General features: G+C 38.1%; 1 protein-coding gene across 1 annotated transcript; it reads right to left on the bottom strand.

Moving 5' to 3' along the window:
* Nucleotides 1–1422: 1422 nt before the first annotated feature.
* On the bottom strand, nt 1423–13803 carry TDP2 (tyrosyl-DNA phosphodiesterase 2). The gene is made up of 7 exons (XM_019668185.1): nt 13561–13803; nt 13404–13483; nt 9066–9239; nt 8267–8358; nt 6371–6489; nt 4720–4890; nt 1423–2051 (listed from the first exon to the last, which is right to left on the bottom strand). Exons 1-7 carry the CDS (start codon nt 13759–13761, stop codon nt 1770–1772), a joined length of 1119 nt encoding a protein of 372 aa, XP_019523730.1. The 5' UTR covers nt 13762–13803; the 3' UTR covers nt 1423–1769.
* Nucleotides 13804–13809: the final 6 nt, after the last annotated feature.

The raw sequence follows: 13809 nt of genomic DNA, 5'->3' as shown, positions 1-13809 counted from the left end.
CCAGTGTCATACAGAGAATATTATGTATAAATTTAGCTTGTCTTTTTTCAGGTGTTTTAGTTGTTCATTTTGATATTCCCACTGAAAATAAGGTTCTGCTGCTCCTTATTCTAATTATTCCCACTGGTTTTCCTTTTTTTATACTGAGGAAATCAATATATTCTTGGTAAGGTGAGAAGCAACATGGAAAGCTATTTTCTTCCGCACAGGTGGAAAGGTGAAGTAGCAGCAGTGGAGCCAGAAAGGAGGTAAAAACTTCAATCCCATCATGGGCACAAAAACATACTAAAACAAGCTATAAAGAAGTAAAATTCTTTATTTAAAGTACCTTTCTCTTATGGGAAGACAGTGTTTCCTTAAAGCACATTTAAAAGTGCTCCTTACCTCTTATAAAATAATTCGACTTTAGAGTAGCAAAACTAAAAGGCTATTTATTTCTCTTTACATTTTTGTCTCAGCAAGAAAAAGTCAAATGCCACTATAAAACTGACTTTAATCATTACAAACCTAATTTTGCCTCTGTTGGTGACATAACTGTCAACATACTTTTTTTTTTTTTAAAGGTTTTATTGGGGAACTGGGGGAGGGGAACAGTGCTGGGGAATCGGGGAAAGGGAACAGACAAGTTGCTGTCCTTTTGTTCTTCAGCCTAGTTGTGGAGGATGTCGCTTCACTGGCCCGTGTTGGTATTGTCATTGCGCTCTTCCCGGCTGAGGCAGTTGCTCGCCAGTCACTGGACGGCCGCTCACGACGGCTGCTGGCCACTCACAGAATCTTACATTAGCCCACTGCAGCTCCACTGCAGCCTACGCCGTCGCCGGCGACTCACGGCAGCCCAGCTCCAGGTCGAGTTGTCGTTCAGCATCTTAGCTGTAGAGGGCGCAGCGTCACTGGCCCTAATGTGAGATCTGAACTGGGGCCCTGCTGCTCAGAGCTGGCATCCCAAGCCAATTCTTAACCAACATGCCACTCAGCCGGCCCTAAACATACATTTTTAAAGTTAAGGAATTTTAAATCATGAGTTCATTTACAGCTTACCAATTATGTACTCTTAGCTGACAAAAATAAAGTCTGACATAAGATAGTTGTCATCTACTTAAAAGGAGGGGTCATGGCTTTTTCATTTAAGATTATCTGAATTTGTGAAATATTCCTAAAGATCCAGTCCCAAGGACTCAGTAACCTCTAATTTTTCTTTTGAAGACCCATTTAAAATATTAATTATTTTGGTTCCCTATTTTAAAAATAAATCAAATATAAAGGCTAACCCAGAGACAATGAAATCCAGCTGGCAGTTATGAGCACTATTAAAACCTGACAGGGGCCGGCCGAGTGGCTCAGTTGGTTAAGAGCTCGCTCAAGAGTTTGAGCTCTGAGCAACAGCGGTTCGAGTCCAGCCCGAGCTGAGCAGCCACTGAGCTGCCAACAGGTAGCAGGATGGCTCAGCTAAAAAAAAAAAAAAAAAAAAAAAAAGCTGACAGCCTTTGTGCCCTTTCATTAAGAGCCTCATATTCTTGCCCCCCCCCAAAAAGAGCCTCATATTCTGAACACAGATATACTTTAGTTTAAATAAACATTAATATTTAAATCTGAAATTTAAAGACACAATCCACAAAATAAAATCACAATATTTTGTTCTTTTCTTACAATGATCCAGTCTATTAATTCTTCCATATGAAACCTAATTTTCCAGAAAGGTAAAAATTATACTTGCAAATATCCAGAACAAAATTACTCAGGACATTTAAAACTCATATTTGAAAAAAATTTCACAATATTACATTTAAGTTGCAAAGAAGACCCCAGTGATCACTTGGAAATTTACCACAGTCCAGTTTTTCCAACCCAAGGAGATCCAAACTTTGGGGAATAACGTGGCCGCCTTCTGCTGCTGCTCTGAAAAATATTCTATCAAAACGATGCTTACGGACAGCAGGTATTCCAAGATTAGAATTCATTTGTGTATCCCATGTATATTGGCAATGCTTAGGTTTGCCCAAAAACTCCCAGACATCCAAAATGTTGCTGGGTAAACCACCACACTTGGTAACCTGAAAAGAAAGAAAACTCTGTAAGATTCAGTCTTTTCCCCTCCTAAATTAAAAAGTGTCTTTACTATTATGCCTAAGTGCAATATTTCAAATCAGAATGTCAAAAGTTATTAATGCACAAATGCAAAATTAGATGTTATAACTAGATATAAAACATTTTGCTGCATGACTAATAAGTAGGTAATATAAAAATATCAAGATAGCCAAAGAGGTCAGGAATTCGCCCCTTCTCTTCTGCCATAGATTCCTAACTTTGGATGTCAGATACAAGTCAGAAGGCTAAAAACTTATGGTTTCAGTTATTGCTATTAGTAATTTTTAAAAAACGAACACAAGTGAAAAGGTAAAACTGTTACTCTACTTTAGTCTATAAACTTAGAAATATGACATTTATACAATCCAATAATGTCAACTGCCTTATATATTTGAAATTTAATAACAATATTAATCCTTCCTTCTCCCATCCACACGCCAAAATTTTTAATTATTATGGTAAAATATACACATAATTTACCATTTTAACATATACAGTTCTATGGCATTAAGTACATCTACATAATTGTGCAACCATCTCCACCATCCATCTCCAGAATCTTTTCATTTTCCCAAACTGAAACTCTACCCATTAACTCCCCATCCCATTCCACCTTCCCCCCAGCTCCTGGCACCCACCATTCTACTTTCTGTCGCTATGAATTTACTACGTTAGAAAACTCATATAAGAGGAATCGTAAAATATTTGTCCTTTTGTGACTGGTTTATTTCACTTAGCATGTCTTCACGGTTTCATCCATGTTATATTATCTCAATATTTCCTTCATTTTTTAAGGCTAAATGATATTCCATTGCATGTATATACATTTTGTTTATCCATTCATCTAAGGGACACTTGGGTTGCTTCCATATTTTATTGTGAATAAGGCTATGAATTCAGCTGTGTAAATATCTCTTCAAGACACTGCTTTTATTTATTTGGGGTATTTACCCAGAAGTAGAGTTGCTGAATCATATGTTGTACAGCAATTGTTTAATTTTTAAAAGAATCCTCACACCATTTTCCACAGCAGCAACACCATTTGACATTCCCACCAGCCATGCACAAGGGTTCTAATTTTTCCCAATCTTTGCCAACACTTGTGATATGTTTTTTTATAATAGTCATGCTAATTGGCTATGAAGTGGTATCTCATGATGGTTTTCTCTTAATAACTATTTCTCTTAATAACTAGTGATGATGCTGAGCTTCTTTTCATGTACTGATTGGCCATTTGTATATTGTCTTTGGAGAAATATCTATTTAAGTCTTTTGCCCATTTTTTAATAGGCTGTCTTTCAATGGTTTTCTTCTTGTAGTTCTTTATATATTCTGAATATTGCCTGCCAGATATATGATTTGCAATTATTTTCTCCCATTCCGTGAGCTGCCTTTCGCTCCATTGATAGTATCCTTTGATGCACAAAAGATTTTAATTTTTATGAACTCCACCTTACCTACTGTTCCTTTTGCTGTCTGTGCTTTTGTTGTTATATCCAAGAAATCACTGCCAAATCCAATGTCATGAAACTTTTCCCGTTTTCTCTAAGAGTTTTATAGTTTCAGCTCTTACCTTTATGTCTTTGATCCATTTTGAATAAACTTTTTCTTATATAGGGTGTAAAGTACGGATCCAACTTCATTTGTTTGCACATGGATATCTAGTTCTCCCAACACTATTTGTTAAAAGCAGTACGTTTTTGGGGGCCGGCCGAGTGGCTCAGTTGGTTAAGAGCTTGCTCAAGAATTTGAGCTCTGAGCAACAGGCGGTTCGATGCCCGGCCCGAGCTGAGCTGCCAACAACAGGTGGCAGGATGGCTCAGCTAAAAAAAAAAGAAAAAAAAAAGCAGTACATTTTTTAAAAGCCAGTCAACAAGATACCAAGAAACAGTTGCCATAAAGTCACTGATTTGCAAACAGTCCAATAGAAATTTTCATTTTAAAAAATAATCTATATAAGGATGCAAAGTCACTGAGAGAAGCAGAGCACCACTTCCTTTATTTGGGTACTGCCTTCACTTTAGCAGTAAGTCCTGACATGCTTTCATTTCCCATTTCACGTCTTCCTCCACCTCTGGAGCTTTTGGCAGTAAAAATGAACAGAATCTCCATTTCAATTCACTTTTAGTCTGATGTGAGATCAGCCAGAGTGGAAGGAAAGGCAAAGCATGCCAATCATCTAATGTGTTCTAAATCTATAAAGACCTGAAAAGTATCAAGTCTGAACTGAACTAAGAAAAAAGAGACTTTGTTTCAGATAGTCATAGTGGTATCAGGAAAAGTGGGTAAAAAAGTTTGAAGAAAACGTCAGAAGGCAGAGTTATGGACAACTATGATGGTCAAATCTCAATTAAGATATTGCAATTAAATTTGACCTTTTCTGAACTCTTCTAATCTTCTCTATACTCCTCTTGTTAATCCACACACATTGTTTTGTGTTGTCTGTTTTACATGCAATATTTGTTTTCCCCCAATAACCTAAAAGCCCTCCTGCCTCTGTTGCCCAGAGCTAGGCATAGAGCACAGCTAAATAAGTATTTGCTGATTGCATCTGCAAGGTCACTTGTACATTTTACCAGCTTTGGTAAAAAGCAGTAATCTGCCCATAAACACTGAACCGATGTTGTCACTCACTTCTTGATCCCTTAAATTTGTATCTCCTGCAAATATAACTGAAGCTGACTCTGGAGCCTCTTGCATTTTCTTTAAAACCATTTTGAACTGATTCATTCGTTCCTTGGCATGCCCGCTGGTGCTCTCCAAATGCGAAGTCATAAGGCAAAGTTCATTTCCCAACACACTTGCCTGCAACAGGATAAATAATTACACTCATTAAAATTATCCACTAGCCACTAATGCTGAACTCTGATAACAGAATCAGCGGATATTCAACTAATTGGTATGTATTCACTAAAGCGAAAACTATCTAATCAGCACTATGCTTCTTCTTCTAGGTCAAAGTCTAAGGTGCTAACCCTTCTCCCAAACAAGACTGCTTAGAAAGTACCCATTAATACTTTAAGACCTACCTCAAATATCACCTCCACTGTGAGCCCTTCCCCCAATGTACCCAGGCTCCCTCTTCAACATTTCTATAGCATGCTGTAAAGACCTTTTAAAGTCCCCTAGACTGAATTACAGCACAATTATTTGTCTCCTACAAAGCCATGAGCTTTTGACAGCAAAGATGGTTCTTTTATTCACTGCTATGTTATCAACAGCCTGGCACACAGGTACTCAAAAAAGGTCAATTAAATGAATGACTAAGAACCATTTACCTTTTGCAATTAAGATACCAACAATGTAGGATCTATTTTTAAACTAATTGCCTGCAGAATCAAGTCCAAACTCTCAAATTGGGCATTCATGATCTTCTATAATCTGGATCCAACCTACTTCACCAACTTCTTAGCACGCTACCCCTTTCTGTTCTCTCTATACCCAACTGAACAGAATGCTTATTGATATCCATATATGCTTTGTCTCATGTACATGTAAATCTTGCCAATTTGTAAAAGTTTGCTCATGGTGGTTCTGCTACCTGAACTGTTCTTAATGTCTACATTTACGTATTTTTCAGGGCCCAATTCAAATACAACTTCCTTCATAAAACTTTCACTAAACAGTCTAGCTAACTTCATCACAAGAAAAAAAATTGTGGCTCTGTATGGTGACAGATGTTAACTGGACTTACCGCTGCGATCATTTCACAATATATACAGACATCGAATCATTATGTCGTACACCTAAAACTAACATTAATGTTATATTGATTACACCTCAACCGAAAAAAAAAATCTAGCTAAAAGTCATCTCTCCTTTCTCTAAACTTCCATGGCACATCATTATACCTCCCCATGGCATTTATGCCTTTCCTTTATTTTAGTTACTATATACACAGTGTCTCCCTTGATAAACTCGATGAGAGCAAGATCTATTTGACTCATTTTTGTAAGCCTCAGAGTACAACACAGTACCATGTACAATGCATTTAGTAAAAAAAAAAAAAAACTTTAGGAAGCAAACGTGGAATGTTAAACTCTTAAATACTCTTAGGAAAACAGTTAATGGATCAAGGATTTTAGTCTTACAAATTTGTCTATATTTGAAATTTATGTAAAAACTGAATTTACAAAGTTTTTTAAGACTATTAAAATAATCTATAAGTGAGAAGCAAATTTCTCCCTAAAGGTAATGGGTTTTTTAAACAAAAGACAGTCCTATAGAACTATAAAAAAAGCCCATTCTTTTTTTAAAAAGCAGTTGATTTTTTAAAATTACTTACATGAACACACAAAAGGTTTCTCATCATTTTTGTATTTGGAAAAAGAATAATCTCTTGGCTTTTAAATTTCACTCTCGATTTCTTCAACATTATAGCTGTGAAATATCCTTCTTCATGACCTTTAGATGTTTGTGGAAAAGAATTTAGGTTGAGAGATCAAGAGTATTTGCAGTTTATCACAGGTTCCCTTACTGAAAATTTTTATAACAAACAGGTACCGGTATTTAAATGGATCTAAATCTTAAAAGTATTATTTCAAAATAGTTAAAAATGGTCAACCAAGTCCCTATTTTTACCTGCCCCCTCCCAAAATATAACTGGAAGTAGGAAAGAAATATAAAAATAGAAATGACTTCAAATAAATGCCAAAAATAGTTAAGGGTGCCAATATTAAACAAAAAAATTTGAGAAATTTCTGAAAGAGTAGATGAGACTTAAACTGAGGCAAATTAACATGTATTTACTTCTCACTCTGGAAGCACCAGAAAAATTACAATAAATGTATAAAAAAATTAGAAAGGTATAAAGTTCCAAGAAGAAAAGAGAATAGAAGTAGAGGGGCAGTGAATGAAAGCTTCCAACAGTTTTTCAGAAAACAAAGTAGATGGAGAAGTGGTAACTGGTTTATCAGAACAGGGAAAAATCAGAAAAAGAAAACAGGAAGACTAGGAAGGAAGGAAAAAGGAGAAGAAAGGAGAAAAGAATGAAAGGGAAGTGAAGGGAAGGGAGGAGAGGAAGGCAGGCAGGTTAGGAAGGTGGCAGGTGGGCAGGCGGCAGGAGGGAAGGACAAAGAGAAGGGAGAGAGAGGGAGGAAAGGATAGAGAAAAAAAAAGAATTTTCCAGAATTGAAGGTCACAAACCTTCAGATGGAAAGTTTCTACCAAGTGGTCAGCACAATAAATTTTTTAAAAGACCCAAAGAACACTAGGGTTAAAAAGACCACCTCAAAGCTTAGTGGGTAAAGGAAGGGCAAGAATCGGTGTGGGTTCAAACTTATGATCATCAATAATGGAAACCAAAAACCAATGAAATAATAGTCAAAATTATGAAGGAAAATTACTTTCTATCCTAGAAATCTATGTCTGGTCAAACTTTTAACCAATTATGAGGATAAAAGACAGGCATTTCCAAATATGCTAGGCTTCAGAAACTCCACTCCCCATGCACTATTTCTTAGAACGTGATTACAGGATGTGCACCAATAAAATGAAGAAATAAACTAGGAAGGAGGAAAGCATGGAATTCAGAAAACAAGAAATCCAAAAACAGAAGAGAGGCAAAAGAATCCCCAAGAGAACGTAGACAAGTGATCCTAGAAAACAGAGAAAGACCGACACAGTGATTGAGAGAACCCTCTCCTTAGCAATTTCGGATTAAAGAGTAAATCAAAACAAATCACATACTATGTAAAGGTGAAAGTCAAGAAAACCATGAGATTTAGCCAAAAATCATAAAATGTAGCCAAAGTGGTACATTAAATAGATTTAGTAAAAACAAAATAGATGGAAAATTAAAAAACTAAATTATTCAAGACAAAAAGCTAGGAAAAGAAAAAGGAATAAACATAAAAACTTATTGAAAAAGCATAACCACAATGTAATTATTACACTTAAAATTTTTAACGATTTAATTTCACCAAAAAGCTACTCAGTGCCTCGCATTATAATTTATATTTTCCTGAAAAATTCATCCATTTGCACCGTTTTTTCCACATGTCAACATGAAGCTGTATAAAATATTCACCTATAGTCCTTCAGTATCCTGTATCTGGCTTGTTTTCTTAAATTTATTTGTGCTTTTTCATGTCTATGTTCCAATAGGCTAACTCTGATTTATCTCTTTCATTGATTTGTTTTTCAAAGACAAAGACAAGTTAAATAACAGGAAAGTTGTTACCTGTAATAATCTCATAATTACTTGCTCTCTTCTTTAGGTAGCTATAATATGGGGGAATAACTTCCTGTAGAAATATCACATCTGGGCTGTACCTAATTAAAAACATCAATTTATTTAAACAACAGGTATACTATTTCATTTGCAGCTACCTAGATTAGGAAAATATTAAACATAAAAGAAACACAAAACTACCCTCTAGGACACCTAATATTCAATATTTATACTGATCTTTAATAACTATAAAACGAGAAAGCTCTGTGCTATTTAACACATATCGTAAAGATTAATTTTTAAAACAAAACATATATGTACATGACAACACTTTAAAGTTAAAAGGATCAGAATCATTGACAATAGGAACCAGTAATATTTAGAGCATACAATGGTCCTACATGCTAATGGGTGCTTTAAGTGTGATCATCTCTTTCAATCCTCTTGAAACAAGTTATCTATGACGAAGAAAACCTAGCTCCAGAGATCGTAACTGGCTCACAGATGATTCCACAGGACAAAGCCTGGTGTGGCAGACACAGATCTTTTTGGTAATTTAATTTTCACAGCAATAATTATACACAAAGTTAGTAAGTAAAATAGTACTAGAAGGCTTCTAACAAAAATCAGTGTTCCCACCCCACTCTACCCCACAATCCTGTCCTCAGATGCAATCACTCAGTTCTCTCAGGTGTTTCTTCTGAAAGTTGGACTCTGAACTCAGGTACCATACCTTCAATTGTTACCCTCTTTGTACATAGTAAGACATGTTACCATGCTACCTCTAAACAGAAGTGATAATACTCACAAGGCAAAATAAGAACATACTCCTTGAGCCCTCTCTCGCAGATTGTTTAAATCCAATCCATCAATATTCCAGGTAATTAAAGAGAACATGCTGCCATCTTCTTGTTGAAGATTTTCAGATGTGCTGGTTTTAGAACTAATGGAATCAGTTGTTTCCTCGTTGGTTAGGTCAACACTAGCAAGATCAGAATGAAACACAACTTGACAAATAATCTATAAACTGCTTAATTTTGAAAAGTATTTAGTATTTGTAGCCTTCACTTTACAGTTAAATAAATTTTAAAAGAACCCTAAAGAATGTGCCAATAGAAGAGCAAAAGTCATATGACTGAGGAAAAAGATTCTTACTGTTATCCAAATGTTTGCTTACTTATACAGTTAGACAACTCAATATCCTTCAATGACAATGTCACTAAAATTATTTTATAAACTAGGATCCCAAATTAGACTAAGCAATGTGAGATTTCCAAATTTATTTGGCTTCATTTTAAATCATATTTAAAATAAGATCTCATTCTGGCAGATAAATGACGGCTTTACAAGTTCTTTGTTATTCTCCTCGCTGAGAGGTGAAGTCTAACAACCTTCCCCTTGAATGTGGGCCTTAGTGACTTGCTTGGCAAATAGAATACAGTGAAAAGGATATTCTGGGGCTTGAGACTTGGTCATAAGAAGCCTTGCAGCTTTCACTCAAGCCTTTAGGAAACTCTCTCCAGGAACCCTGAGCCTCCATGTAAGAAATCAACTCCTCTGAGACTACCATGCTGGAGAGGCCATATGTATGTGTTCTAGTCCATGGTCCTACCTGACCCCAACTTCCACTATCTCCACCACCACTGTAACTGCAGAGCCAGCCAAAACTGGCCCTATCCTGTTTCTTACAAGATACGGAGTAGTTTTTCAGGGACAATAGAACAGAACTGCAAGTCATGCAGCAGAAACATGCAGAAGAGATAATGCTGTAAATTACACCTGGAACCAAAGTTTCTTCCCCACCACCACCCACAGACCCAAAGAACCTGGACATGACCGGAAGCTGAATGCTGCCAGAACCCTTTCAGAAGTGATGGGACCATTTTTCAGGAAGATCTGGTACTGAAACCCCTTAAATTTCACCCCAAACGCTGGATCAGAGCGACAGATTTGAGCCTTGTCTCCTCTCTGCCTACCAGTCGGTTTTGCAAAAAAGCTTTTTTTCTTTTTTCAAAAGCTGGTGCCATAGTACTGGCTTCTATGAGCACTGGGCAGCGAGCCCAACGCAAGGCCCAGACATCTGAGGGGAGGGACAAAACATTATGAAAATGACCGCTGAGTATGTATTTATAAACTACATAAACTTAAGAAATAGGTTTTTGGATTCATAATTTTAATAAATTTAATGCCAATATTTTAACTTCCTTTTTAAAAAATTTGAGGTAGAATTAACATGTAACTGTATTAGTTTAAGGGGGCACAACACAATGATTTGATATTTGCATTCACTGTAAAATGTTCACCACAGTAAGTCTAGTTAACTTATTAGTTTAACTTATTTTGAAATAATTTGACTTTCAGAATTGCAAAAACTGTAAAAAGAATTCTATTTACCATTCATCCATAAATGTTAACATTTTATTTACTTAACATTCACTTGCTTTATTCTTTTTATTCTGAAACATTTGCATAAACTTTTGTATGTATTTCCTAAAAACAAGGACATGCTTACATATACTTGTATACCCTAGTACAATTATTGAGTCAAAAATTTACCATTGACACAATATTAAAATTTAAAGACCTATTCAAATTTCGCCAATTGTGCCACTAGTATCCTAATTTAGGATCACATGCTGCATTGAGATGGCATGTCTTTCAATCTCCCTTAATTCAAAATGGTTCTCCAGTCTTTGTCTCTCATGACCTTGATATTTTTTAAGAATACAGGCCATTTATTTTGCAGAATGTCCTAAGGCTTGGGTTTGTCTGATGTTTTATGACTGGATTCAGATTATGCATCTTTTTGGCAGGAATGACACATAAGTGATAGTATGTCTTACTTAGTGTATCATATCAGGAGGCACCTAATATGGATCTGTCCCCAATACTGGTCATTTAACTTTGATCACTTGGTTAAAGCATTGTCTACCAGATTTCTCCACTGCACAGTCATTATTTTCCCCACTGTAAGAAGTACTTTGTGGATACTTTTGAGACTATGTAAATATGTTGTTTCTCATCAACTTTCACCTATGAGTTTTAGCATCCACTGGTGATTCCCGTCTAAAATAATTATTACTATGGTGACTCCCAAATGGTGATCTTTTCCCCCTAATTCCATCATGCCGTCTATGTTGAGTAGTTAGAATTCTACTGTAAGGAAAAGTGCTCCCTTCTCTCCTGGACATATGTATTTATATCAGTATGGATTCTTATTCTGTAGATAAAGCCTTGCTCTCAATGGCACTTGCCCTGAGTTCCAAGACACAACAAACCACAACTTTGCTTGTTTTTGCCAATTTATGATTCTAGGGTGGAGGATTCCTAATGGTCCTCCACACCACCACTGCTCAGCTTGATACACAATTTTTTCTGTGGGACTTCTTCAGGAAATCCACCTCCTTTGTTCTGATTTCTTTATTGGTTACAATTTGGGTGCTAACAGACACCAACTCCAGCTAGTTTGAACAAAATCAAGGAATTTTTAAGGAGGGGCAGCTGGATGGCTCAGTTGGTAAGAGCGTGTGCTCTGAACAACGCTGCCAGTTCAGTTCCCACATGGGCCAGTGAGCTGCACCCTCCGCAACTAGACTGAAAACAGCGATTAGACTTGGAGCTGATGGGTCCTGGAAAAAACACCTTTACCCAAAACAAACCAACAAACAAAACAAAAAAATGGAATTTATAAGGAAACAGGCATGTCACCAAGCTAGGTCCAGGAGTGCAGCTATGCCTACGGAAGTACAATGAAGGCTTTCTCTCACTGTTGTTCAACTTTCCTCAGTTTCATTCTCTTCTTAGCTTCTCCATGCACAAAAAAGGATGGGGTGGAGCCCCACAGGTACTAAGTTACAATGTTAATGTTACAGTTCCAGCTCCATAGGAAGATTCAGACTTCACTCTCTTGATCCTTACCTCTAACTCCCATGGAGAGAATCTAGCTGGTCAGCTTGGGCTAAGAGAATACCTACTAATCTAACTGGCTTTAGCTATTACAACATGGGAGCCTAAAATATATCACTGTGGGTGAGTGGACAATTCCCCACTAAGAGGCTAGGCAGACAGAAAAAGGAGCCCAATGAAATGATAAAAATCACATCTATCAGCCAGTGCAGCTGAAAAGGTCAAAGGGACAAAAGAATCTCCACTACGAAGAGTTAACCGTACAGGCTGCCCATATAGCGAGAGAACTTTATACATTCAATACATACTTATTGAGAGCTTATTACATGCCAAAATAGTGTATTAGACCTTGGCAAATCAACAATGTATAAAACAGATACTGTCTTCACCAAATGTATAGTCTAGCGGGAAATGTAAAATATTAAACAGCAATTATACATGAATTGTTACTATGACACGGGTCATGCAGGATGGTACAGGATTACCTAAGACGGGAACCTTACCCAGAATCGGAAGATCAAGGAAAGCTTCTCGGAGATAAATCATGTCTAAGCTGGGCCTTTAAAATAAATATTACTTAGCAAGGAAAGAAAAACAAAAGGTTCTAGGTAGAGGTACCAAACATCTTTACAAAGGTTGAAACCAAGAGACAATGGCCCCCTGAGAAGGGGAAAGCTTGATATGCCTGGAACTTTTTGTGGGGTAGGAAAGAAAGGGGAACAGGAGATGAACCTGGAGAGACAGGCAGTGGTCAAACAGTGGAGGGACCTGTAAGGCATCTGGACTTCAAAGAGCAGTGGTCCAGGAATTGGGGAGGGAGCTGGGATAACGGGGGCGGGTGTGCCATTTATAGAAAACTATTATTATGGCTGGCCAGCAAAGAGTAAATAAACAAACAATACAGGACACAAGAACACTTCCAAGTTACCATTCTTCAATGGAGGCTTTTGCCTCCTTCGTTTCTAACCTCTCGCGTACATACTTCCTGTAATTTGAGTCAAGAATTACATTTCAGATTGTTCCTCCCCGGACTCCAAATTGCCTTGGAGCTGACCGTGTGGACCTCGTGGGAAAATCGTCATCACCGCCGCTGGGGCGCATCTCCACCGGAGGCGCCGAAACAAACCCATAGCCTCTGATGAGGGTTATTCTGCTCAGCACCGCTCACCCGACCCCACGGGTCCAGGACGCCCCGCGCCCCACACTGACCCACCCATCCGACGCTGCCGGTCCCACTCACCAGGACCCGGGCTCGGACTCCAGGCGGCGTTTTAAGGCGCCCTCTTCTACCGGCCGCTCGAAGTAGGCGTTCAGCGCCCTCTGAAAAAGAGACACAGAAATGGGTCTCCTGCGCGCGCAGCTCGAGGGAAAAAGCGGAGGAGAAACAGAGAGCGTACTTCCATCTCCCAGTTGTTCTCAGCCAGGTAGCGCCGCGCCGCAGAGGCGTCGCAGCTCGCGACCGCAGCGAACTCCTCACGCAGAAGTTGCCGCTTTTCTCCCAAGGGTTCACCCTCGTCGCTACCCGCCTCCTGCCCGACCACCCGACTGGTCTCCGCCATCGCTCTGCGCAAGTGCCCGCCGCCTCCGGCCTTCCGCATCAAGCTCCCGGTAGGGAAACGCGCTCCGCCCTCTGAGAGCGATAGGCG

Source organism: Hipposideros armiger, unplaced genomic scaffold (assembly GCF_001890085.2).
Source record: "Hipposideros armiger isolate ML-2016 unplaced genomic scaffold, ASM189008v1 scaffold_519, whole genome shotgun sequence".
NCBI lineage: Eukaryota > Metazoa > Chordata > Mammalia > Chiroptera > Hipposideridae > Hipposideros > Hipposideros armiger.
The sequence above is the reverse complement of the archived record's forward strand: the minus strand, read 5'-3'. Positions and strand labels throughout refer to the sequence as shown.